A 26,295-nucleotide genomic window follows, 5' to 3' on the forward strand; every position below is an offset into this window, starting at 1 on the left:
CAAGTGTCAGCATGCCCTGGAAACCATGGGTATGCTGGTGCTTGTAGTACTACAAACAACAATATGCCAAAACACTTAATGGCAGCCTGGGCATACTAGGATTAGTTGTGCATCAGGGACAAAATGGATTTTGTAATTTAAATTATTATTACCCTACACCCACTGACCCAGGGGTATGGGAAATGCCCTAGTGCTATCAGCACGGGGCTGATTAAACCTAGGGGAAGGTGTCCACATTTTTTTTGGGTGAACCTGATCTCCCTAGGGAATCCAGTCCCATGCTGACCAGTCTGGGGCTGCTTTGGCTTTATGGCAGGGGGTTCCCATGCTGCAGTTTCCCATGCTGTAGTGCCACCATCCCAGGCTGTCAAAGCCTAGTGATGGCAATAGTAAAATTGGAGGGAGACCCACGCTTTTGACTATTATGACTAATACTTTAATGGACTTATACACTTTTTGCCAAGGCCGGATCCTCCAATGTTACTTACTGGGGTCCAACAAGCCCTTCCTGATTGTTCAGGTGGTGCCCGTGATCTCTTTCCCCTACAGGGTAATAAATAGCAGCCACCATCTTGGTCTTGTTCGGTACACACAGTTGTGTGCATATCTGTTCTATTAATAAATTGAGTCCATTTGCTATTGGGCTCTGCCTCTATGCCCCTTTTGCCTCTCCACAACATAAGGCACCTCTGCCTGGAAGACTGTGCCAGTAGCTTGTCCTGACAAGTTGGCTCCTGCTTCCTCAAGTGTGATCCTGGCAATTCTGCTCTTGTGTTCTGCTCAAAATTCTCTTCCAGTGTCTTCCTGGTTATTCCATCCACGACAGAGGGTTGCAGACTATTCAGTACTATTATTATCAACCTTAATTTATAGGGAGCTACAAGTGGTTCGCCTGGTTGTACAGAGGTCAAACAGCAAAACAGTACATGGTAATACAAGACAATCATGGCCAGGATAGAAAATGGGGTTCACATGTTAAATTTAGCGCAAATATTTGCCAGATGCTCATTAGGAGAAAATGTGCAACGCATTATCAATAACAACACCCACAAATTTGGACATATGTATCAAGTTCAAGGATAATGAATGAAAGAAACTAACATTTTATTATACATTATAACATTTATGTACCAATGATGATAATTAAAAAAGTTAGCACTGCTGACAACATATGTTAGAATAACTTTATAACCAAACATATATAAAAGATCAAGTACATCGTTTAAAAATATATCCACAATGTGTTTTATTGCTTGGCTGACGTTAGTCCAGTTTTCTTCATGGAATCCTCTCAGCTCTGAAGACTTTTGACATTTGCAAACGAGCCTTCAAATAGAGAAACACATGTATTAGATATGAATAAATGATGTTACCAACGTGATCATTTACGGTGAACAATACTGTGAAAATTTGTGAGCCACACCATTTGGTCATTTCACTAAAAAATAACACTGGCAGCCCACTCTTCTGAGGTGCCCTTGACACTGGAATGCAGGCTAAAAGTTTTGATCTAAATATGAACCAATACCTCATGTTTTCATCTTGCTTGATACAGACAGATATACAGTGTTAAGGATAAGCACTGACAACTGTCTTTTTGTTTTGTATACATATATGAGCATTTACATTGCCATGCATCTGGTACCATATATAATATGGGTTTGTTCGAGCATGGGCTTACTACTTTTCTGGCTTTGTCTCAAAATATTGCCTGTGTTGTCTTAACAGCTGTCCATCAAGCCTATTTAAGGCTCATTTTGGTGTGGCTTACAAGCCATTCCTTGCTAGATGTAAGCCCCTATATCTAGCAGGTGAGTGCATCCAATTTTAACTGCGTTTTAATGGTGTTTAAAGATTATAGGTCAGTCAAGGACCTGCCTACAATGAGCTACCCTTGACGCTGGAATGCAGGCTTAAATGTTTTGATTAAAATATGAACCAATACCTCATGTTTTTATTTTGATATATACACACAGATATGTAGTGTTAAGCATAAGTGCTGACAACAACTGTCTTGTTTAGCCCACTCTTCATGACTGCATCATAGTTTTCTTGGAGACCATTATTTTCAGACTTATTCTATCCCACTTCCTGGTTTTCCTATAGAGAAATATACCGGCCACATGTGTGACATGTACCAGGCAATTCCAGCCTAAATTCATTGGGATACTACAAAAAAGTATATCCTACAACATGACATCTAATAACCATATGATTTATAAGGGAGAAAAGCAATACAAGTCTATAATAATAGGGAATAGTTCTTAACATTATGGTGTCATTCCACCCAAGAGAATCAGGAAGCTAGCTATGATTGCATTCAACAAGGGGTTTATTTTTTTGGCATTAGTGCAGAGTTATTACATTCTAATAGAAATGTTGTTAAGGTAGTATCTTCTATTGATTTTATCCTTTGCTGTAAAGGGAAAATGTACTTGGCCAAACCAACAACAACTTTGGTTTATTATAACTGAGCAATATTTTTCCGTTCACAGTGCTATCTAAACATTGTTGTGAATGGGATCATATCATTTATCATCCTGTGACACCATCACTAAATTCAACTTTCAATAACACGTAAAAGTACAAAAAGGTGAATCTCATCCTAGGAAATAATTAACAAACATGAGTGGTTAATAAGCAACCTCTGCTCTTCAGATTGCAGTTGGATTTATTACATGCTTTCTATTACACAAATCTATTTTTGTGTGTCAGCACAAAATAGTCCCAGCTATCTAGTTTGTCTAGATAATTGTAAACCCACATATTTTCTGCTTATGCATAGGTGATAACCCATCTAAAAAAATATGTTTTTGACAAATACTTCGAGTCCTATAAAATTACACTAAACAGAAGTAATATAGTGAAAATAATGACACAATAGAAGGTTAAATGATTAAGAAATATACTTACTGCCTTTTCTTCTGGGAGCAGAACTCCCTCTACTGCCACAATCTGGTACTGTTTATGTTTCAAGCTCCCTACATATTTACGGAGGTGCTTAAGAGCAGCACTATCTATATTACGCTTTATCAGTCTCTGTATATTTTCAGAAGGACATCCAGGATCAAATATTAATAGACAATAGGATTTATTCTTTTTCTCTTCGATTCCCACAATTGTGCGGCTGTGACCTGTATCAATAAAACAAATACAATTTTTGTGGATCTTTTCCCAACATTTAAGAGCTGTATGTATATCTAAAATAGGTGTACTGCACTGTCACCATACCGAATTCAGCACATTTGGACAAAAGCTAGTTCATCGCAATTACCACCATCTCCCATCAATGTACCACAACAGGGCAGTCCAAGTGGTAACCATACAATGTTTTTTTGTAGCTTTCAGCTACCAAACAATTGCCAGATGAGGTCACATGATTCTCTTGTATTACATTATTTGTATGGCATTCTGTTGATTAACATTTACTATACTTTTTAAGCCATAAGGCACACTGGAAGGCTAATGTCTAAAATGTGAATAAAAGTCCCCATAACCAACCACTTCTCCAGGGTCTATAAAAAAAATTAAAAAAACCAATGCCACATTACACCGAATGCAGTTTTATTAGAACGACTATATGGAGTCAAACAGATACCCCATTGGGTGTACAGCAAATTCCTGGATACTGTCTGATCTGGTGCATCGCTATATATGCAAAGCAACAACCGAATGGGAAACCGCTTTTCTGGTTCACTACATACAGTATTTTCAAGTGAAGAAGGAAAGAGATGGTTCAGGTATTCAGACCATAAGGTCAGGGAAAAGGTTTAGTTTAGAGTGGAGGAGGTTGAAAAAAAAAAACAAAACAAAAAACAAAATGCGTCTTAGGCCTCATATCTAGTGATATAAAAATGCTAGTAAAATGTAAGTAAACAGGTGAAACCATTGTTTCTAGTTTTACCGTACCCACTACTGCTGTTTCTAATGATTGCTCGCGGGTTACAGCAATATTGAAGCCTAGTGAGCTCCACAAGCTACAAAATAAAATACTGATGATGAACGCATGACAACAAACAATTTAACTTATATTTTCACAGATAACCAAGAAAATGGTGTTTGCTCATTAGAGGATTATTTGTAAAATAAGGAAAGTTACATAGAATACATTACTAGACTTTTTCTGGCATCTTTACTCCATGTTTGCCAGACTACAATGTTCTTCAAATATGTAAATCGTTTCAACTTAAGAAAATATTTCTAGATGCCCATATTCATGTTAGAACAAAGTATTTCTTTTTTGGGCCTAAAACCAGACTGATAAGAGCGTACCAGAGATCTAAAAGTAGAATGGACTGTACTTTACCTTGGTGCTGAAGGTAAATAGCGGGCTTGGAAGAACACACTACTTTGCCTCCAGTTTCACTCACATCAGATGCATAATAGTTCAGAACCCACTCAAACAAGTGAGGGTGTGTTCCTGAAGGACTGCTTGGCTTGTGAAAATCAAGAATACGACATCTATACAAAATAGATTAATAATAATATTAAGGGTAAAAAAGACATGATAAAGAAATAACGTTGCAAAAAATCATGCCTGATGTATCTGAAACAGTGGGATAGTTCTCATCCATTTAAATATTATTTGACTTACTTTATCTGCAGAGATGTTAGGAGGCAGTAGATTTCAGATGCTCCAATCCAAGCCTTGGTACCCTGCAATTTGCCATTGAAATGAGAAGCACCCTGAGGATCAAAACCTTCTTTCCAGGCATCTTCAATCAAAGCCTGAATTTTAGGAATACAAGGAATGTGCCTGTAATCTAGAGTAATAAAAAGCAACTTTAATTATTTTACAATGACATGCATATATTATGCTACAGTTTCTCTAACAAACTTCTTCCAAACTTGCTTGATTTTGCTTAGGCATTTTGTGCTTACAAGTAAATCATACTTCTGGAAAACATATGCTTTTATGGAAGTAAATCAATCGGTCGGTAATAGAGCTATAAGCTCATTTTATTTACCCTGCATCGTGGAAGAGAGCACTTCCATCCTGCTGTGGCTGGAGCCCAAACTCTGGTAAATGAAATGATTCATTCAGTAACAGTAGCAGGTGTGGGACAGCTTTCTGTAAGTAAGTCCGTCTCTATGTATGTCTGTAGATTATTTGCGTAAATGGATATGTTCATGTAGGTCTGTGTGTGTGTGTAAGATGTGTATTATATGGAATAGTGTACCCCTACTGCAGAACATAAGGATATTATAAGTAAACTCAACATTTTGTAAAATCCATAAAAACATTGCAGGTGGCGCTGTATTATGCCATACATAAATCAACTGTCACTATATATACACTGTTCAACAATGTACAATATATATCTATATATACTGGAAACACTCTGTTCTTAGCCTTTTACTTTGTAATCAAGCTCGTTTTTACAGCAACTGCTATTTTTTTTTTTATAGGCTAAAGCATGCCCGAGTAACTTTAGAAGAAAGGAATTTTGTAACAATATGTAAACTGCAAGGGGTGTGGAGATTTACCTGACAGGTAAGATGGCATTAGAAGTGGCCAGCATACAATTATCCAATTTGTTGTATTTATACTGCCAAAATAACTAGCATATTATATCATCACTTCTGTGACCTGATCACACTCCCCTAATATACCTGCCGGGAATCATCAGAACTATTCCCATGTGCAGCATTCTAACACCTTGTGCTATCTGGTGACTGGGATTCGTCCAGCCCTGATCTACAGTATGGTAATCAATCTCCTCTATAAACACGCTTACAATAAATGTATATTGATTACGGGATGGGTACTAAATTACAGTGTTTAAAACACAGACACTACTTACCCAGACACAGTTATAACGAAAGTGGGATCCACGACATGTTGATCTTCCCGACTGTTAAAAAGCGGACTTAAGGGGGCACTGTAACTAGGAGCCGGCTGGACAATGCTTGTTACTAATCCTTCTACATTCTCCAAGCAGCTCCTATTTACAGTGCCCCCTTAAGACCATCAGTAATAGTGTCGCTTTCACAAGTGACGTAATTGTGTGTGCCGGGCTGTGAATCTGGAGAAATTCTTACAAGTCCGCTTTTTTAACAGTCGGGAAGATCAACATGTCGCAGATCCCACTTTCATTATAACTGTGTCGGGGTAAGTAGTGTCGGTGTGTGGTATGTCGGTAAAATAACTACCACCGATTGACTACAGATACAATACAGATATTTCTTATTAGTAATGTTCAAAATCAGAGCTGCAATACATTATAACAATGTTAAGTAAAGAAATACCTTGCAAGCAGTTTCTGTAAGAGTTGCTCAACAAAATGGAAGAAAGAAGCATTTGAAAATTTCGGAAACCACAACCCCATCCTTTGTCTCCTGCAGAATTGCTGTAGTGGTCCAAAGAAGAGCAAAGCCAGACACGGCGCACTTCAGGGGCAGAAATGTTATAATAGTGGTGTAGAGCATCCAGAACACCTTTACAAACAATAGCAGAAAAAAATAAAAAATTTAGATACCACACATATGGAAAACACCCTACATTCTATAAATGAGGTGGATAGATGTGTGCCATTTGCAACTAACCCCATCACCACTGAAATAGAAAATATTAGGGTAATTGGGGCATGATCTGGTGCACCCACAGGGAGGTGATGTTATCACACAAGTAATCAAGGCGAATGGTGCTCTATCTGCATATATAATCGTAGATTTGTAAGGTGCCACAGTGCTCCGCAGCGCCGTACAGTGGAGACAACAGCACACACATAAAACAGGGACATATGAGGTAGACAAAATAAATGCAGGCATGAAAACAAATCCATACCTGTTCTTCTGCTCCGTCTTTACCCACAAGTCTGCCCGGAGTTTCTGAAGTATTGGTACTTTGTGTTTATTGTTCTGTACTATGTCACCCTGTATGGTCTACTGTTTGTACTGTGTACGGCGCCGCAGAAACCTTGTGACGCCTAACAAATAAATGATAATAATAATAATAATAATAATATGAATGATCCTGCTCATTAGAGAGCGCTTACAGTCTAAGTGAAAGAGGGCACAGCTGAAACAAGAGGCGTAAATGTGTTTCAGAGTGGAGAGTGAGATATTTGAGGGTGCATTAGTGTGAATAGTGGTATCAAGGATAAGGACACCTCTTAAAAAGAGATGGGTTTTGAAATAGCATCTAAAGATTTGAAGGCTGTGGGAAAGTCTAATTGAGTGTGGTAGGGAATTCCATAAGTGGGGAGCAGCACGGGAGAAGTCTTGTAGGCAGGAGTGAGAGGTGGTTATCAGAGACGAGACAAGGCGCAGGTCACAGGTAGAACTAAGATGGCGGGAGGGAGAGTGCAGGGTCTTCTTACCTCTGTCTGTTTAACCCAGTTTGTTAATTAGTTTACTATGTTTGTCCCCAATTGTAAAGCGCTACGGAATATGTTGGCTATATAAATAAACGATGATGATTTGAAATGTATGCAGGGGTCATGTTGTTGAGGGCTTTGTATGCAAGGGTAAGTAATTTGAACTGTATTCTGGAGGACACAGGGAGCCAGTGTAGGGATTTATATGTATGTATATTCAGTAGTGCCGATTGAATATAAAGGATAGACAAATAAGATAACAGGTTTGCCTATATAATAAATAACCACCTGATTACATAAGACATTTGTGAGTTTTATTTCCCTATATATATCGGAACACACCTGAGTCAGTTACCTGCCGCTAGTTTGCAATTCATAGAAACATATTTGCTTACTCTAAATACAGAACCTTCATGCATTTCTTGTTTAAAGTGTTTGATGATAGAGTGACAAAATCAATCTGTGTAAAACATAATAAAATGCAGGATGTGAAACTGTCAAAAAACAGGTAAATTACAAAATGCTGACCAGCCCGAGATCAACCAAATTCTATTGATGTGTTTAGCTGAAATTGTACCTCAAAGACACTACAGTCATCTTTTTGCACATAGAACTCACATTTACTGTAGTCTTTTCATCTTTGGAAGGAGGGGTGGGATGCTTACAGCCTTTTTTTTGTATACCAGGTGCCACAAACCTGACTTCATCATGATTTATGTTTAAATATAGTAGTATGAAAAGCTATTTGCATTATTTAGTCCACTCATATAGCAAGAGGATCTTGGTGGGGGCTGGCTGAACATATGGGTCTCCCCTAAAGATGGGGAATCTAAAGAAAAGGTGAAAATGTATTTAACATATATAGGTAGGATACTTGCAACAACCCCACCCCAAAAAAACCCCCCTCTCAATAGAACTACACTTCAATTAAGAGGGCATTATCTATTCAGTCTTGAAACCCCAAGTAAAACGGTGTGGAATTCTCAGAGACACCTCCCAATATAGGAAAATGATTACTCGAAGACATTGCTATGGTACTCCTGAAGATTGCACACTTTATGGCGAACATGCATATCGGCACTAATGGTGACTTGAATAAGTGAAATTGTTTATTAGTCAACATTTTGGACTCCTACAGGTCTTGAGAAAGGACAAATGTGCAAGGAGAAGTAATCATAATCTTCATGATATCAACATCTCTGCCAGTACATTTTTTTTTTACTATTGATAGAAGCATGGACACATGAGAGGACAGTCATACTGCAGAGTATACCAGTAGTAACATATGCTATATCCTAGAGAAGTTTGAATGTAGTGGAATATTTAATTTGCTAACTGTCACGAACATGCTCCCAGCTGCCGTGACTTTGGGAGTGTTTACTGTATGAGGTCACACGATTCCAGCCCACAGTCTCTCTTTACCTATCACACAGGTTATAGACCTACTGATTCGCCACCAAACATCGCTCACACACTCAGGTTTGCCACCACCTATTTTATACAGGCAATAGGACCCCAATATACTATCCCACACGGCTTCTAGCTGCTCACAGACTAGCAAGAACCACACCAGCGAACAAAGGGTTAACTCTTCACACCTCCAGACTGTTACACAAATGTAAATGCAAACACACACTAAGCTTGTTAATAAAATGTATCAACAAATCACAAACTGGCATTAAAAGGGTTAACTTGGTCGAGTTATTTCTTCTTAACAGGCTAATGGATTCGTTAGAGTATCAAGGATGCAACATATTACATTATAGATTTAATATACAAAAGTACAGGGCATCCAGATATAAAAATTAATTAATAAACAATTAATAGATTGAGAGAACATACACAAGCAACAGTTTAAAATAAAAGGGGTTTCCTTCGAAGTGTCACTTACATGAATTGCATACTCTGTGCCATGGGAAACTGGCAAGGAAGAAGGAAGTAGGACAGCTTATCAATGTGAATTGATTTCCCAAAAGGTCTGACAATCTGTTGTAACTGGTCTCAGGTTTTTAAAGACACTTCCACACCTATCCCTGCCACCAGGGGTTGTGATTAATACTTTTTTAAATCACCATTTGCATGTTGCCTAATTTACTACCCAATTCTACTATGTGACCTAACTTTTCTGTGGAGCGTCACACAGAAACAATATCATTATTAATAAATCCCTTATAAATCTGTCCATCTTTTGATACCAAACAAGATGAAATTTTGACAATGTGACATACCTTTTCCAAAGATATGTGATTTTAGCTGTTCCCGGATACCACCCGTACCTGTCATTCACAACCCTGGTGTGATTTCTGTTCCTCAGTATTGAGCGACACCTGGATTTCCCAAAATATGAACTATAAAAAGGCATTTTCCTTGGAAGCTCACATTTCTATATACCTGTATAGGCCTTCAAAATGCTGCCTTGGTCTGCAAGGATGTCCAGCTGTGAGCGGCCCCACAAAATCTATTCAGGAGTCCAAAAACTAACTTGTGTCAGGGTATATCTCACAGCAAGAGCCCTTTGAGGCTGCCACAGGTGACACTCATATCTCCTCACACTGGAATGTGCAAAGCCATCAAATACATTTACATCAGACTTTCTGTCTTCACATTTTACACTTTAGTAGCTGATCTTATCAATGGATTCATTTGATATAACATATATACAGTGCAGTTATGATTTATCCCTTATAAATAACTAAGTACCCTATGTTCACGACACTAACGGACAATGCAAATAATATTAAAGCAGCGTGGGAGATCATAATGATACTATATACACATATTGAAGAAATATTATATGCACCCCATGCGCAAAACCAGCTTCTTTATGATAAAATAACAATGGACAGAAGATTTATAGATGAGCACAAGAACCTATCAAACAAGATAATCATACTGTAGCTGTGAATCAGACAGTGCTCTTCTGCAAAACACTCCTTACCATATATCCCAGATAAAACCAGCTGTTACTGTAAATCTAAGGAGCACCTCTACTGTCCAGTATATATGAAGAAAAAGCAAAAGACTAATAACAGATGGGAAGAATTTTGTAGCCAATCAATTCATGCTGTGGCAAATCTCCTGAATCTCAGATATGTTAGGCGAGTTGCAATGCTATCATTGCTATGTTTAGAAATACTCACACACCAAATCAAGTAGATAATCAACAACCTGGGCAAACCTTCAGGTTTTAAAGATCATTAAGCAGATGAAAATGAACAAGCAAAGGAAGCAGAAACTGTTGACATTGATAGTACAGAAAAGTAGGCAAACTTTCATGCTGTGGCAATTTTTTTTAAATTATTCAGTGGGGCATATATTCAATTCTTGGCGTTCTAGCCAAAAATCTTGCGGCGCGCGCACCATTACCGTTATTACGGTAATAGTGCGCGGAAATATCGCTATTACGGTAGTTTTCTCGCTGGATTTCAGCTCGCAGCTCTGAGCTGAAATCCAGCTTACTATTACCGTAATAACGGCAATAGTTTTAACGCCGCGGAAAACGCCGAGAATTGAATATGCCCCAGTGAGTGATTTCCCACTTTTCTTTGCAGAACAATTCTGTTTGTTAAAAGTTGTTCAAGAAATCCATTATCAACATTGTAGAACAAACAAGTTTCAAGTAAAAATTTGAATATGTGTATTGATGTGTTAATAAATTATGATTTTACATTTAGTAAAAAAAAACAACCAAATATTATAATCTTACCAGCAAACCAAGTTATACATAATACATTGCATGTTCTTATTTTCCCATGATAAATTCACATTGCTACTATAAGTATTGCATATATTTGAATTTTCCTAAAATATTAAATTTTCTGGATCTTCCAAGGCTTCATGGAAATGTTACATTAGTAATCAAAGAATATACAACAATTCACTATGATATAGTGCCAATTTCGGGGAATTACATCCTGGCCGTTTAAACTGAATTCCAGAAGAACTCAAGAAAGCATCAGATCAAAGGGATGTTCTTTAAAATCCACATATGAGGGAAGCCCACACCTACAACTATGACAACCTTTACTAAAGGTGTTTATAATTGCACTAAAGTTTCATTGCCTAATGCTCAGAACAATAATGATGCAACTACAGATTTTTCATGTCTTTACAATACTTTGTGTAGACATGTTCATTAAAACGCATATTGATACATGTACGAGTTAATAGTTTAAAATACTTCAGAACTTCTCAGGTAGCCTGACGGGGATTTGTGGATTTGGTATCCTAATCATAGCTGGTATACTTGAATGAGGCAACTCTTAAAGTTAATATATTGCTTTAAATATTTATGGTGAAGTCAAAAAATAATTTTATATAATGTTAATGCTTATATTCTACATGCATTTTGTTTCCCCCCCCCTAGAAATGTTGAGCTTCGTTCGTTTAAGTTATACAACAAGATGTGAGGTGACACAACTGAACATTAGGTAGTAATTACCTGCTGGTGTGATAAACATCTATTTGTTTCACATCTATTATACAAGTATTGTTTTATTTGTAAGGTAGGGGGCTATAATTCCTCCTCTACTACTTGAAAATAATATTTTTTTATGACCTAGTTTGCATGTGGGTGGACTTTATGGAGAGGATCTACAGCTTTTAGACAATGGCAATATGGTGGATAAGAAATAGAACATGGATGATAACAGTTTCCGGTGAACAGATAGTGGATTTATCTATTTACTCATTAAATCATTGCATTGTGAGCTGGTGGAAAGCATTCTAACACAGGTCATCAAATCAAAGAGTGTTAAGAGTACTATTGATTGTAGTCTCTAATCTAGTTCCCATAAAATGGATATGTTGATAAAGGAAAAAGTACTTACCTGATGTCTTTGTTCTACCATCATCTACTCCTGTAGCTAAAGACTCCATCATTTGTGCTCTGTGCCGGTGAAATTCCATAGGCTGCATTCGTCCCCTTGCAACCGCCCTTTCTAGATTTTGCATAGATTGCTGTCGATAGCCTCCAGAGTTGTCTAAACCGAATTGTCTCTAGATGGATAACAGCAGGAAAACTATTAGTTTAAAAAAAAAAAACCTGTAAGGGTGCTACAGTAATTTATTATTGTGAAAAATACCATTACATTTAATTGATGCTGAATATTGTTGTATAAGAATAAAACAGTGTTAGTGTACATTTTGTGATCTCCTGCTTTGCAGTGGCTTTTAGATATGGAATATTCCGCTGAATTACACACAAGAATTATTTCGTTTTTTTAAACTATTCAATGTGGATATTTCCAAGTCTTATCTCACTAAAATAAAACCATCTACAGCAAATATTTTGTTAGGCATTAAGCACAAATCACATGATCATCAGTGTCTTAGTAAGAGCACAGTGTGCTAGTGACAAAAGGTTACTTTAGACTACAAGCTCAAACCATAAAGGTAAACATCAAACAAAAGGAAATCTATAGCATAAAAAGTGATGGTTGATTAAACAGTAAGGCCTAGATTTACTAAGCTGCGGCTTTGAAAAAGTGGGGATGTTGCCTATAGCAACCAATCAGATTCTAGCTGTCATTTTGTAGAAGGTACTAAATAAATGAAAGCTAGAATCTGATTGGTTGCTATAGGCAACATCCCCACTATTTCAAACCCGCAGCTTAGTAGTTCTAGCCCTAAGTGTTCAATATGAGGCGACAAACCTTCATACACACACTCCTCAAAAGCATCCCTGACACTCTTTCACCCATTCCTGGTTTCCCAAAAACTATATTCTAAAGTTTGAATGGTCTTTCATATTATTATAAATAGTGGTGCCATAAAATATAGGAAAAAAAATTTTCGGCAAAAAGTTAAAATGATTTAAAAAGGTAAAATGTTCATTTGGAAAAATATAAAGGAAAATAGTACCAGCTTTCAGAGTACTAATGTCCTTTTCTTCTGGGAGTTTACAATTGTAGTTGGCAGATGCACAAACATATATACAAATAATATATATTTTCCATATAAATAAATATTACATGCAAAAATTTAGCCTTAGAAATGAAGTGAAAATCCTGCTCTTTTTATACAAAATTTACTTTCGACACAGGCATCTCCAGCTAAAATAAATTAAATAAAAAGATGGATAATGATTCCATTAAGGCTTATAAATATAGTACAACAGTTCATGAAAGTAATTATATAAAGACTAGTTCAACTCTTTTGTTCACCACTGCTCACTTCTAAAGGAATTATGTCTCCAAACTTACAGCAGGGTGTATTTGCTTTGGTTTTCGTGATTACTGAGCACTACTGTGACTTTACTTAATATACTGCATGCTCCCTATATGTACTGTATTTTATAGATTAATTAGTAATTATAGGCATAAACAGAAATGTAAAAACAAACTATACATGCATCATCAAACTAAGGGGTATATTTACTAAACTGCAGGTTTGAAAAAGTGGAGATGTTGCCTATAGCAACCAGATTCTAGTTGTCATTTTATTGAATGTACTAAATAAATGATAATTAGAATCTGATTGGTTGCTTTAGACAACATCTGCCTTTTTTCAAACCCGCAGTTTAGTAAATCTAGCCCCAAGTAATTTTTCTAAACATAGTACAAGCATATAATTGCCTTTTAGTGGCAGCCCTTGCCCTGTCATTACCCTGTCTCCAAGGCACTTACTTTCTGACTACTGCTGAACATACATGAAGAACTGTACATGCAAGTTGTAGTAGAAACATGGAAGCCGGTGTGCCTTGTGGAAAACAGAAAATGCTTGTAAGGGGAACCTTGTTCAAACCTCAGTGTAAAATATTAAAATCGGTAGATTTATCAAGCCTTCTAAAAAGAACATTTGAGGTTTGCCCATAGCCAACCATATTCTAGCTATCATGTATCTAATACATTCTAGACCAGGGGTGTCCAACCTTTTAGCTTCCCTGGGCCACATTTGAAGACGACGAGTTGGTTTGGGCCGCACATAATATACACTAACAATAACGATAGCTGATCATCCAAAAAACCATAGTTAATAAATTACACACATATACATACATATATATATACATATATATATATATATATATATATATATATATATATATATATATATATATATATATATATATATATAAAAGAAAAAAAGTGATTATATATAATATATATATATAATCACTTTTTTTTTTCAAATCCCCCTCTAGTTATTATACTATAATCCCTTTTGTATTGTTTTTAACAATATCAATAGAGTGCATTTAAGCCAGGCATTGTATATCAGGGTGCCCTGACCAGGCTTGCGGTACCTGACATATACACCACTGTGACACCAAATTGTCACCTGTTTTGATAATTACACCACTATGTTAGTGAAGGGATAACAACTTATAATGGGCCAAAGAGAATAATATATAATGCCCCATTAGTAATACAAGTAGAAGTATGTAGCAGGGAGATAAGGTCCATGATGCTCCAGGACCAGGTGACTTTTATTTACTTGTCAGCGTCCCTTGAAAAAATTAAAAAAAATCCCCCTTAACTTACCTTTCAATCGGCTTGTTCTCCTGTCCTCTTCTCTTCTTTTCTCCAATTCTGTGCTGCTGATTGTTCTTCTCGCGCGGGTGTTTCCTCTGTGCTGCGCTCCGCAATGGATGTTGGGTGTGATAATATCACGCCCGACATTCACTGCGAGCGCCACACAGAGGAGGAGACATGGGAGGGAGCCGGAGTACCAGCTGACGTGACCGCAAGGTAAGTATTTTCTCTTTTTTTTGCAGGATTTTTTTTTTTCCATTAACAGCGCTGCCCCCTTGCCACAACCAAAACTCCTTCTGGGCCACATTTACAGGCGTGCTGGGCCGCATGCGGCCCGCGGGCCACATGTTGGACAACCCCGTTCTAGACTATGATAGCTAGAATCTAATTGGCTACTATGGGCAACACCTTAAAATGTCCTTTTTAGAAGGATTGATAAATCTACCTGTAAAAACTTATATAATATAATGGTTCAGTAGCAAAATTGAGCTCCTAGCCCATAAAAAACATCAACAGATATTTGCTAACATCAGTCTAGTGCAATTTAGATTACTTGGCTTTGGGTTACAGCACATCTGTACCATGTTAAATTGTATTGTTGCATTAATATTACAATAAAAACAGTTTAACAAGGTAACAAAAGTTGAGTACCTGTAGTTTCTGGAATTCCTCCTGCTCTTTTTTAGATTCTTCTGCTTTTCGCCGCTTGTATTCCTCAGCTTGCAGCTGTCTGGCCAAGACTAGATCATTGGAGATTTTAGCTGTAAGAAGACAATTATATTCCTATTGAGTTAACAAAAAAGCAAGGAGGAAATTTTGGTTTGCACTACTCATGCACTAATCGCTCACCTATCACATACACACGAGAGGCATTCATTTTGTGAGAGGGCCAGTATTCAGCAGATTGATTTGGTAGGAATTAGTGACATTACCGAGTCACTGCTGGACATATTAATAAGGAACCTATCGATAGGCAGTTTCCCAGCTACATAAGTTTGAATATATTGAGGTGGTCTCATACCTCGAACAAGAAAATTGGGAGTCAGTATACGGACATTATCATAAATGCAAATGCAAGGTGAACCTTGAATGCATAATAATAGTACCTAAGCAAATGATATGAATAGAAAAGCATCCAATCTAGAAAAGGCATATATATATATATATATATATATATATAGCAAGTGTTAATTTGATCAGACACATCATGCTGCCATTCAAGTAACATGCCGCAACACTGGAAACAAATCATATTGCTGAGGTTCCCAAAGCGAGAAGTTTCTATGACCTTTTTAACATACAACCCTGTCATGTAGAAAACTCTGCAATAAATAAATACTGACAGGCATAACCTTCAACCCATTTTAATGGGGTTTGGAGTGCACGAGCGTAGATCACAATAGCTGCAGAAATGGGGAATGGACAGCAGTACTAGTTAGTGAAGTGAATGGGTGAACAACAAGAAAACCAATTAGTAGAATGATATCACATTTCAATTACACTTTCATATAGTATGGAACACAGACAGAATGATCAATAGATTACTGTTGAATGCTGTGAAATAGTTAAAATTTCATATTTAAATGAATGCGACAGTCTAAAGCAGGGGTGGCCAACCCGCGGCTCTTAACTGTCACATGTGGCTCCGATGCTGGCTGGGGCAGATCAGTCCCCAGCCAGCGCTCCGTTGCTCCAGGCGTTAGTAAGGGCAGTTCAATCCCCAGCCAGCACAACACCCCGGTCATGTGACCTCCTCTGCACAACGCAGGAAAGTCACAGGGTGTAATCAGTCCAATCAGAGAAGGAGGAGGAGACAGTGGACCATGCTCTTCCTCCTACCTTTTCTTGTGGGCTCCAGGCTGTGTCTGCTGTGTGAAAGGTAAGTAAGGGGCATTTTGTTAGATTTAATAAAATTTGGAGAGCCTGATGGGCATGTGGGGTATCTTATGGCATACATGGGATCATCTAATGGGCATCTGGTGAGGTCTGATGGTATGTAAAGGGCATATGGGGAGGTTGGATGGCATGTGGCAAGGCTTAATGGCATATAAGGCATGTGGGGAGACTGATGTTTATGTAAGGGTAATGTCGGGAGATCTGATGGGAATGTGGGGTTATCGGACAGGCATTTCTGGGGCATGTGGGTAGATCTTATGGCATATGGAGAGGCTGATGTGTATGTAAGGGGCACAAGGTGAGGTGAGATGAGAGTGTGAAGAGTGCCAAGGGGCATGTTGGCCATTTATGATTTTTTTTTTATCCCTACTTCAATAGTTCCCTCCACAGTGATTGTGGATACAGAAGCACTGTGAGCTACTGTGAAGAAACGAACGGCTAGATTTACTAAACTGCGGGTTTGAAAGAGTGGAGATGTTTCCTATAGCAACCAATCACATTCTAGCTGTCATTTATTTAGTACATTGTACAAAATAACAGCTAGAATCTGATTGGTTGCTATAGGCAACATCTCCACTTTTTCAAATCCGCAGGTTAGTAAATATACCCCTAAGTATCCTTTTAACCCTCCACCATTAGACACAGAAGCGAGGTAAGAATTGTACTATTATTCTGAATATTTTGGCAATGTTGGATATCTTCTTTTCCACTTACCAAGATATTGATAGATTGTTATATTTTCAATGTATGTGTAATGTATGCACATGTTTATACTGTGTATATGGATTTTCACACATATTTAAAAGGTAAAGTTGGCTCTTTGCCATATCTATGGATATTATTTGGCTCCGACTGGTTGGCCTCACCTGGTCTAAAGTCACACTAGAAGACTACAGTATATAAACCAGAATATACAGTAGCACTGCAAATAATTTATAACCCATGTGTCTATTTTGTTTCCTTTATTTTATATTAGTAATCTACTACTATTAAGTGCTATATATTAGTAAAATAAGGGATAAGAGTAACCCCGATCTCATTACACTAGGTTTACTAGATAGTCAAAGTTGTCAATACAGGGCCTTGATTTTTACCAATTACCCCAGTACCCACAGCCCACAAGAAGTACAGTGCTGGTAGCTGGAGTGCTCTGTATTTTTGTGCCCACTCCCAGCAGTCCGCAGGGCTATTGCCTGTATGGGCAGGGCTGGTTTACACTGCTGGGTTTTATTCATTCATACTTAGTCATTGGAAATGGATTTCCAGAGAAGGCCTGTAGATCACAATGCAGTAGGAAACCAAGCCAATTGATGTCATTGTCACAGTATAATCTGTAATCTAAGTCTGCTATATTCGTTATTGAATCATTTGCTATTGTTAAAACAAAAGGTCACTCCAAAAAAATGTGTTCCCTTTTGTATTTATTAATATAGGTTTATTAGTCACATCACAAAGCATGAAACTAAATCTTATGAATGCCTTTTCCAATGTGTGGAAAAGAGTCCCCCGCGTGGACATTGCTGATATTACAACAGTGTATAGGATTATAGGGTAACTTGAGGCGATAAAATAATTAAGCGCCAGGTTTCAATTCAATACTTATTACATCTATAAACATTAGGATAACACCCTTTTCAAATGTAGTGATTGCTACTAGAATACACTTCTATTTGTAAACCTTACTAGCAATTAAAATCATTTATTTCCTCAAATGTCTGAATAGAAAAATCAGAATAATCTTTAATTAGGATTGCCAAGTTGGCACATACCGTATTTCCCCATGTATAAGGCGCTCCCATGTATAAGACGCACCTTACTTTTGGCCCCGAAATTTAGAAAAAAAATATTACGGTTCCTGTCAAAAAAGGCAGGGAGAGTGTAATGGCCGGCTGCTCTGATAGTGATCAGAGCAGCCGGGCAGCACACTCTCCCTGCAATCGCTGTCACTGTGCCTCTGTCCCCCTCCTCCTGGATCCCCGCTGACACTCTCTGCCTGTCCTTGCCTGCTGGATCCCCGCTGACACTCTGCCTGCTGCATCCCCGCTGACACGCTGCCTGTTCACCTCCACCTGGATCACCCCCCCCCCCCTGCTGCCCCTGTAACGCTTCCCCTGTATAAGACGCACCCAGGTTTTGGACCCAAAATTTTGGGGAAAAAGGTGCGTCTTGTACATGGGGAAATACAGTAATATACTTGCTAATACCTTATATAAAAACAAATTGCGTCATTGTGCCTTTGCTTTCAATGCTCAGATGTAATGACCTGACCTTCTTTATCATGAATAATATTTATTATATTATGCAGTGTTTTAGACCCATGTGACCTAACACATCTCACCACAGGAGACCATAGCAACTTAAAACTGCCTCCGGGAGGACAGGTCATTTGACAGGGTTAGGAGGGGGCGTGGTTACGTCTTTTGCATCACCATAGCTCCGCCCCCACAATAAAATGCCGAAATTCGTGGCTTTGAATAGTAGGGGGGAGCTTAATGACACGTTGAGTCCCGTCCCTGATATTCAATGCAGTGAATATCAGTATTTTTTAGGATCTGGGAGGCTACTACTCTTCCGGGAGGACTCCCCGAAATTCGGGAACCTCACGGAAATTCCAGGAGAGTAGGCAAGCATGTCTATACTTATGTACAAAATTAAGCTAATAATATTAACCTTCATCACAGAAGCTTTCCTCCAAATGCAGATTTACATGTTCTTGCAGGAGGTGACCATTTGCGCAAAGCAAAGAACACATCGGGCATTCATACTGTTGCCTGGAATTTCCTGATGGAAACAAAAAGTAAAATATTAAAAATTAAACATATTTGCAGCTAATATTTCTTTATCTGTAAACCATATTTTAAAAACAATCCACCAAACAAACAAAAAAACCAAACAAGCATGAAGTTATAGATGTCATTCCAAACATATCTGACAAGTCTCTCCCCAACTGGGTATCAAATTACAAAACAGATTCGTTTTAGCCCAGCCACAATGCCTCATAACCTATCCCAGCCCCACAAGGACATTATTATATTACAACTTTACATTGATCCTGGTATAGGATAAATCAATTTGATCTAAGGAAACCAATTGTAAAAAGGACCAACAGCATCAGACTTGCTTGAATCCTGGGTTAAAAATTGACATCCATCATCCAGTTTAACCAAGTCTTCAGCCCCATTTTTATCCAGGTTCATACAGATAGGATGCAAATAAATTAACTGGCTTAGAATGAGAAATGGAGCATTTTAAAAAGCCCCAATGAAGCACGGTCTTGAGATTGAAGTTCTTTAGACTAGTGTAGACTGGGGATTGCTTTTCTTGTTAGACTGGAGGGCTATTTATGGCCGAGTTCCATCCCCAGAAGGAATACAATATATATATATATATATATATATACACACACACACACACAAAACAAATGGGAGGGGGCGCCACACAGTATTATACTATGTGGCGCCCCCTCCCATTTGTTTTGTTAATACAGAAAGGTGTACCACGAGCCAGAATATTAATTAACCAAGTGGATATAGATGAAAGATGATTATATAACACACAGAATATAAGGGTGAATCAGTTGGAAAGATAAGCAATAGCACTGTGGAACACCAACACCTCTGTAGTATATAATGTGCGTACCAGATAAAAAAACTTTAATGCTTATCTGTAGGTTTAGATGATGTCATCGCAGAGTATGATGAACCTTTACACCACTTAGATAAATGATGAATGGATGCTTCAAGTACTTCCTCCTGATGAAATCTTTTTCTGATAAGACGAAACGCGTTATCGTGTTTTGGGATCTTGCTGATTCTATTTTCTGCTGTCTGGCGGTGTGGTTCCTATTGTTTGGACTTAGCTGTTTTGCCTCACAGAGTACTTCAATCGTGATGGTGACAACAAAGATACCCAGATAAGCCTGTTATAATATCACTTATGTAAGTGTAAATCTGTATTGTATGTGTAATGAATGTGTTGCTATACAGCATTACACTATGTGAGTTTTTTCCCTTTTATAATTCTGGATACCACGGAGTTATCTCAGTGATAACACTAAAGATTACAGTCATATATGAAGTGCCAGCACCAGACCTCATAAGAGCTGATTGAAGCATCCATTCATCATTTATCTAGTGGTGGAAAGGTTCATCATACTCTGCGATGACATCATCTAAACCTACAGATAAGCATTAAAGTTTTTTTATCTGGTTCGCACATTATATACTACAGAGGTGTTGGTGTTCCAGAGTGCTATTGCTTATCTTTCCAACTGATTCACCCTTATACTCCTGTGTGTTATATAATCATCTTTCATCTATATCCACTTGGTTAATTAATATTCTGGCTCGTGGTACACCTTTCTGTATTAACCTTTATATACAATATTATACTATGCGGCGCCCCCTCCCATTTGTTTTGTTATAGATTTATTCCAGCTCACCATCTGTTTTTTTGGGAATTTGGCAGCCGCCTGAACATAGGATTTCTACTTGTTTATACGGACATTATTTGAACATTTGTGTCTCTTCAGAGTTACGCGCTGCACTATCTATTGTTTTTGGTAAATAAATAAATATATATATATATATATATATATATATATATATATAATATCTCTGTGTAGGTTATAATAATCTGTTCTTATGCTTATCACTCTCTGTGCAAATTATTACCGCACCACATGGATGTCCAGTGTCTTCTGTCCTAGCCCCTAAAGAGGTCCACAGGCTACAAAAGGTGCCTCCTGTGAATCTAAGGCAATTACTAGAGGCAACTGACTCCCGGAATTGTCCTCTACCCTGTGTAATGGGACACCAGAAAATCAGCTGTCTCGATGATAAAAGTCACAACCTCTTATGGAGATAGGTGAAAAGGTTAATAACATATGTTTACTCTTGCTTTATGTAGAATTGAAAGAAAGGAAGTCTATTTAAAAGTATTAATATAAAATATATGAATTTTCTCTTTAACCTTCTTGCTGACATGCCAACCTTAATTCACAGAGACAAGCTGGTGTCCTAAGACAAATACTAGACAATTATTAGGATTACATGTACAAAACAATGTTTTCAGTTCTAAATGTTCTCATAAAAAAAATATCAATATTATGCAATCAGAGCATGGAGTAGGGATTATTGAGTGCAGAGTCCATAGATTGACTACTAAAAGGGTCCTTCACTCCTTTAAACTAAGTTTTTCAAAGTAATGTGAGAGATATGTTAGTAATAATGGCCAATTTGTTGTATAATACATTGATCCATCCAACAGTTGAGTGCTCAAGCACAGTGACCACAACAACTCTCCTCCATAACAGGCAGTGCAGAAAAACACTTAGATCAAAGTAAGGGGTTTTCTTTTTTCTGGTTCTTGGCTTACCAATTGAAATACATCTATCTGGGGAGAAAAAAAATATATTGTATAAAATGTGTTTGGGAAGACTAAGGGGTATATTTACTAAACTGAGAGTTTGAAAAAGTGGAATGTTGCCAATAGCAACCAATCAAATTCTAGCTGTAATTTTGTAGAATGTACTAAATAAATAACTGGAATCTGATTGGTTGCTATAGGCAACATCTTCACTTTTCAAACCCGCAGTTTAGTAAATATACCTCTAAGAAAGAAAAGGTAATTATCTTTAAAGGAACAAAATTATAAAACTGGTCTGGTCATATGGGGGTCGAAAAACCTGCTAAGGCCTGTTTGACTAGGTTTGTGTTTGTAAGCCTTTATACTATGTTGTGTAATGCACTTCCAGTCCTGTACTGTTCTTAGAGAATAGTTGAGTCTCTCTTAAGTATGACTGCAACCTGTTTTTCATAAAGTGATAATTCCATATTGATACAACAGATATTGCCTCATAAGGATCTATTGACTTCCTCATCCACTACACTTAACATATTTGCAGGAAGCTCATTAGATCTCATCTGACCTTGAGGTAGAATAAATTATTTATCAGCATTTCAATTCTAAAACAAAAATTATGATGGACTGAAAAATTTAGGATATTAAAAAAAAAAAAAAAAAAAAAAAAAAAACTTGAAAGAGTAAGAAACACAGCTAACTTCTAATACTACAGATATAAAATGTAATAATGTAAGGCAACTATATACCAATGTTATTCTAAATCTCCCTAAAGAAGCCAACAAGGGAATCATGTAAATACTAGCCTTTGGTAGGGGTGTCTAAGAGATCCACATGTTCCATCCTTACATGGAGCTCAAGTTCTTCAATGGAGGTTTTAATTTTAAAGCAAAAAGGGCACTCTAGAACAATGTCGCCATTACAGGTGGCATGTTGGGCAGACGCTGAGGTTTGACAGTTGCTTTCATTAAATAACTGTCTATCAAAATTAGTACTGTTGAATCCAGATTCATTTGTTGCCAGAGGTGAGCAAGCAGACTCTGCTATACAAGCTAATCTGGAACTATTGCAGGCATTACTCAAGGCATCCTCTGTTGTCAGATGGCTCTGTACTTTGTTATGATTTTGTCCTATGTTAAGCGGCAATTCAATTTCATTAGGAGACTGTTCAATGGCGCTTCCTGGGACAAACTCTTTCATTTGTGTATGGTCTGAGCTGCTGGTGGGAGAGGTTGGCAGTTTATGGATTTCCCCAGGATGTTCCTCATCACTACTCCAGGCCTCCAGTGTGTCTGCATGAGCTAACTGAATGTGATGGTGCAGTTCATCGTAGGAGACTCCAGCAATGGTGCAGAAAGGACAGCAAGTGTCTTGTTCCATGTGTGTCAAAAGCAAATGGCTCTTCATATCATCTTCAGATAGCACTTGCTGGGTACATATGTCACAAATAAGCATGTTGGATGTCACACTTGTGGATCAAATGAATTACTAATATTCAGTATGGATGCAGGCTCCTTCTAAGGCTGTCTAATAGGCAAAAAATAACAAGGTTAATATATACAAAATGTGTACATGAACAGCTTAATTGTTTAGCAATTAAAAACATCATTTTTTTGGGTGGTCTCCCAGTTATATCAGTCAGGTTTACATTTTGATCACCCAAACAATTTCTGTTTTTCCAAAATGCAATTTTATATTTTTTATTGAGTGCATATTTCTATGCTTATATGTGCTACAGTAACATTGCAACTAATGATAATGAAAATTATTCATCTATTACAACCATCTGCTATAAAGATCGTGACTCTGTAAACTCCATGGAGATCTGCCTAGACTGCAGGTCGTGAGTGCATACACAATGCAGAATCGGAACGACATCGTTCATAGAGATTTTTAGGCCGGTTATAAAATCAAAGGAAACAATAGAACATGATTGTAGAAGCATGCATACTAATGCAGTGGTTCCTAAACTTTTGCAGTTCGTGGCACCATTAGTCTACATAATTTTTTCAAGGCACCCCTCAAAAATAATTACAGAGCAGTCCCGTTTTATAAGCAGTTGGGTCAAAAAAACGTATTAAGTATTTAGGTCAGGACAGAAATACTTATTTAGTTGTATGCAAAAATACAAATAAATCCAAGGTAAAAGAATATTTTTATATATTTTTTTCAATTATATTTCTATCAAAGAATAACTTACAGCTAACTCCACATACTCTGTGCCGCCTCTGCATCCCAGGGGCCAGAAAGAGAAAAAACCCCCCAAAAAACAACTTACCAATCCGGCGGCACCCAGGACCCAGCATCCTCCTCTCTCCTGCCGCTTGTCACTGAATGTTGGGCGTGATGACATCACCCCCGACATTCAGTGAGAAGCAGGGAGGGAGGATGGTGGGTCCTGGGCGCCGCGTGGATTGGTACGTTTTTTGTTTTTCTTCTCTTCCAGACCGCAGCACCTCTGGGAGCCGCGCCGCACACTTTGGGAACCGCCGTACTATGCAATATCGGACCTAGCAGTCTTTTATTGTGTGATTGGCATGATAATCAGGTGAAAAACCTGTAGTGAATACCTAGCTTTACTCCATAAATGAGGCCCATAATGTAACAAAGCACAGAGTATTAGAAGACATAAAACAATGACTGTTGTACTATCGCTATTTTTGGTAACAATCTAATCTAAAAAACAATACACACATTTAGGGAGCTCAATTAGCTGCAATGTTCCTGACAACACTGCACATTTTTACTGTTACTACAGTAAATTCTCTGCACCACTATAGACCGCAAGGAAAAATAAGTGGAGAGTTCTTGTTAAAATCCTGCAGTTCTGAGGAACATTGCAGCTAATTGAATCTCCTCCTTAGTGTATTTACTGGCCTTGCCCTTAAACCTATAAAGATAAAGTGCAACTATGTAAAGCCCCTTAGCCACTGGCATCAACAAATCATGCTTTTGGGAAAGGAAGCCATTAGTTCCAATAACCTCATACTTCAGATCACAAGTGCTTGTAACTTGGAGATGTTTTTGGAGCCTGCTAGCTCTATTTGTGTTCTCCCATCGATAAACAGCAAGTGCTAGTTACAACCGAATGTCAAAATGCAGTTTCACTGGGGTTTTCACAGTGCCGCCTACAGGTGACAGAGGTAGTCATTCAGGGGAAAGCCCTGCTGTCTGATTGCTGAGGGGAGGACTCGCCTGCAGGTTAGGGGAGGGGGAGAGGGTGAGGGTGAGGGTGAGGGTGAGGGTGAGGGGTCCATTCATTACCAATTCACTCCCTCTACATGCTCCATGCCAGCACCTATGCAGGCAGCTTGTTACAATACCGGAACCGTTTCCATTCCTCACCAGTTTCGCTTTTTACTCACACCCGATAAAAAAAAATACATGGATTGTACTCTAAAACAAAACAAAAATCACAAACGCCCATTAATTACAAGAAACAAAGAAACCACAGAGATAAGTATAATTCCTTACCTTTGGTGTCTACAATCATGTCCCATGTACCGAACGGAAAGTTTTTCTTTTAGTTTCTTTTCCTCTCTTGGTTACACTCTCAATAGAAATAACAGTAATCCCGCCTACTCATTGCGTATTTTGCCTGTGTCAGCTTCTTCTCTGGAAAAAGGTGGCGGCCATTTTACCGGCGCCCACTGCCTTGTTATAGAGCTACTGTAATGTCTAGTATTGCTGCTTCCTATATAGGATCAGTTTTGAAGTGCGGAAATCTGTCATTTTTGGTAATAGGTTCAGTTTTGACAATACTGGGATTCTCTGTACACATCTGGGGTATTCGGAAAGATGGCTACGCCATAAGAAGAAGCGTACTCACTAAGGGACGTATTCTTTAAAATCAATAAACCTCTTTGTCTTATTCAATCTGCTCAGTTTCATCATGGACATTTGAAAACAGCATGCTTGGTGCTTTTCAGCTTCAATTTCGTCCTAATTTTGAAAGCTTTCTTTTAATAATTAGAATAAAAACATTTATTGACATTTGGATACAGTACACAAGAAGTAGCTCTGCACACTTGATAATTATGAAATAAATAGACAGTAATTTAAATACTTTAAGACTAGAAGATTTTCACCCCTGTATAACATATATTTCCAAATTGTGCAATATATTTGTTCTGCATGAGCATAACGTTTTTACTTCTTTGTCTACCTAATTTAATTTTATATTTTAATTGTGTAGTTTTTTTTACAAAACCGACAGGGCATTCTGTATTGTAATACATATATCT

At 37.8% G+C, this 26,295-nt stretch overlaps 1 protein-coding gene across 3 annotated transcripts; it reads right to left on the reverse strand.

The window, feature by feature from the left end:
- Window positions 1–1,072: 1,072 nt before the first annotated feature.
- ZUP1 (zinc finger containing ubiquitin peptidase 1) lies at window positions 1,073–25,703 on the reverse strand. 3 transcript variants are annotated; one of them, XM_075202962.1, is made up of 10 exons: window positions 25,526–25,703; window positions 22,858–23,578; window positions 19,361–19,471; window positions 15,446–15,555; window positions 12,149–12,317; window positions 6,250–6,438; window positions 4,595–4,763; window positions 4,307–4,461; window positions 2,914–3,134; window positions 1,073–1,326 (listed from the first exon to the last, which is right to left on the reverse strand). In XM_075202962.1, the coding sequence occupies exons 2-10, from the start codon at window positions 23,504–23,506 to the stop codon at window positions 1,279–1,281; spliced, it is 1,821 nt and encodes a 606-aa protein (XP_075059063.1). In that variant the 5' UTR covers window positions 23,507–23,578; window positions 25,526–25,703; the 3' UTR covers window positions 1,073–1,278. The 3 variants fall into 3 exon arrangements, with proteins under 3 accessions (XP_075059063.1, XP_075059064.1, XP_075059065.1); XM_075202963.1 differs by lacking the exon at window positions 25,526–25,703 and adding an exon at window positions 25,041–25,177; XM_075202964.1 differs by lacking the exon at window positions 22,858–23,578 and having other exon boundaries at window positions 25,526–25,697.
- Window positions 25,704–26,295: the final 592 nt, after the last annotated feature.

This window comes from Mixophyes fleayi, chromosome 3 (assembly GCF_038048845.1).
Source record: "Mixophyes fleayi isolate aMixFle1 chromosome 3, aMixFle1.hap1, whole genome shotgun sequence".
Taxonomy (NCBI): domain Eukaryota; kingdom Metazoa; phylum Chordata; class Amphibia; order Anura; family Limnodynastidae; genus Mixophyes; species Mixophyes fleayi.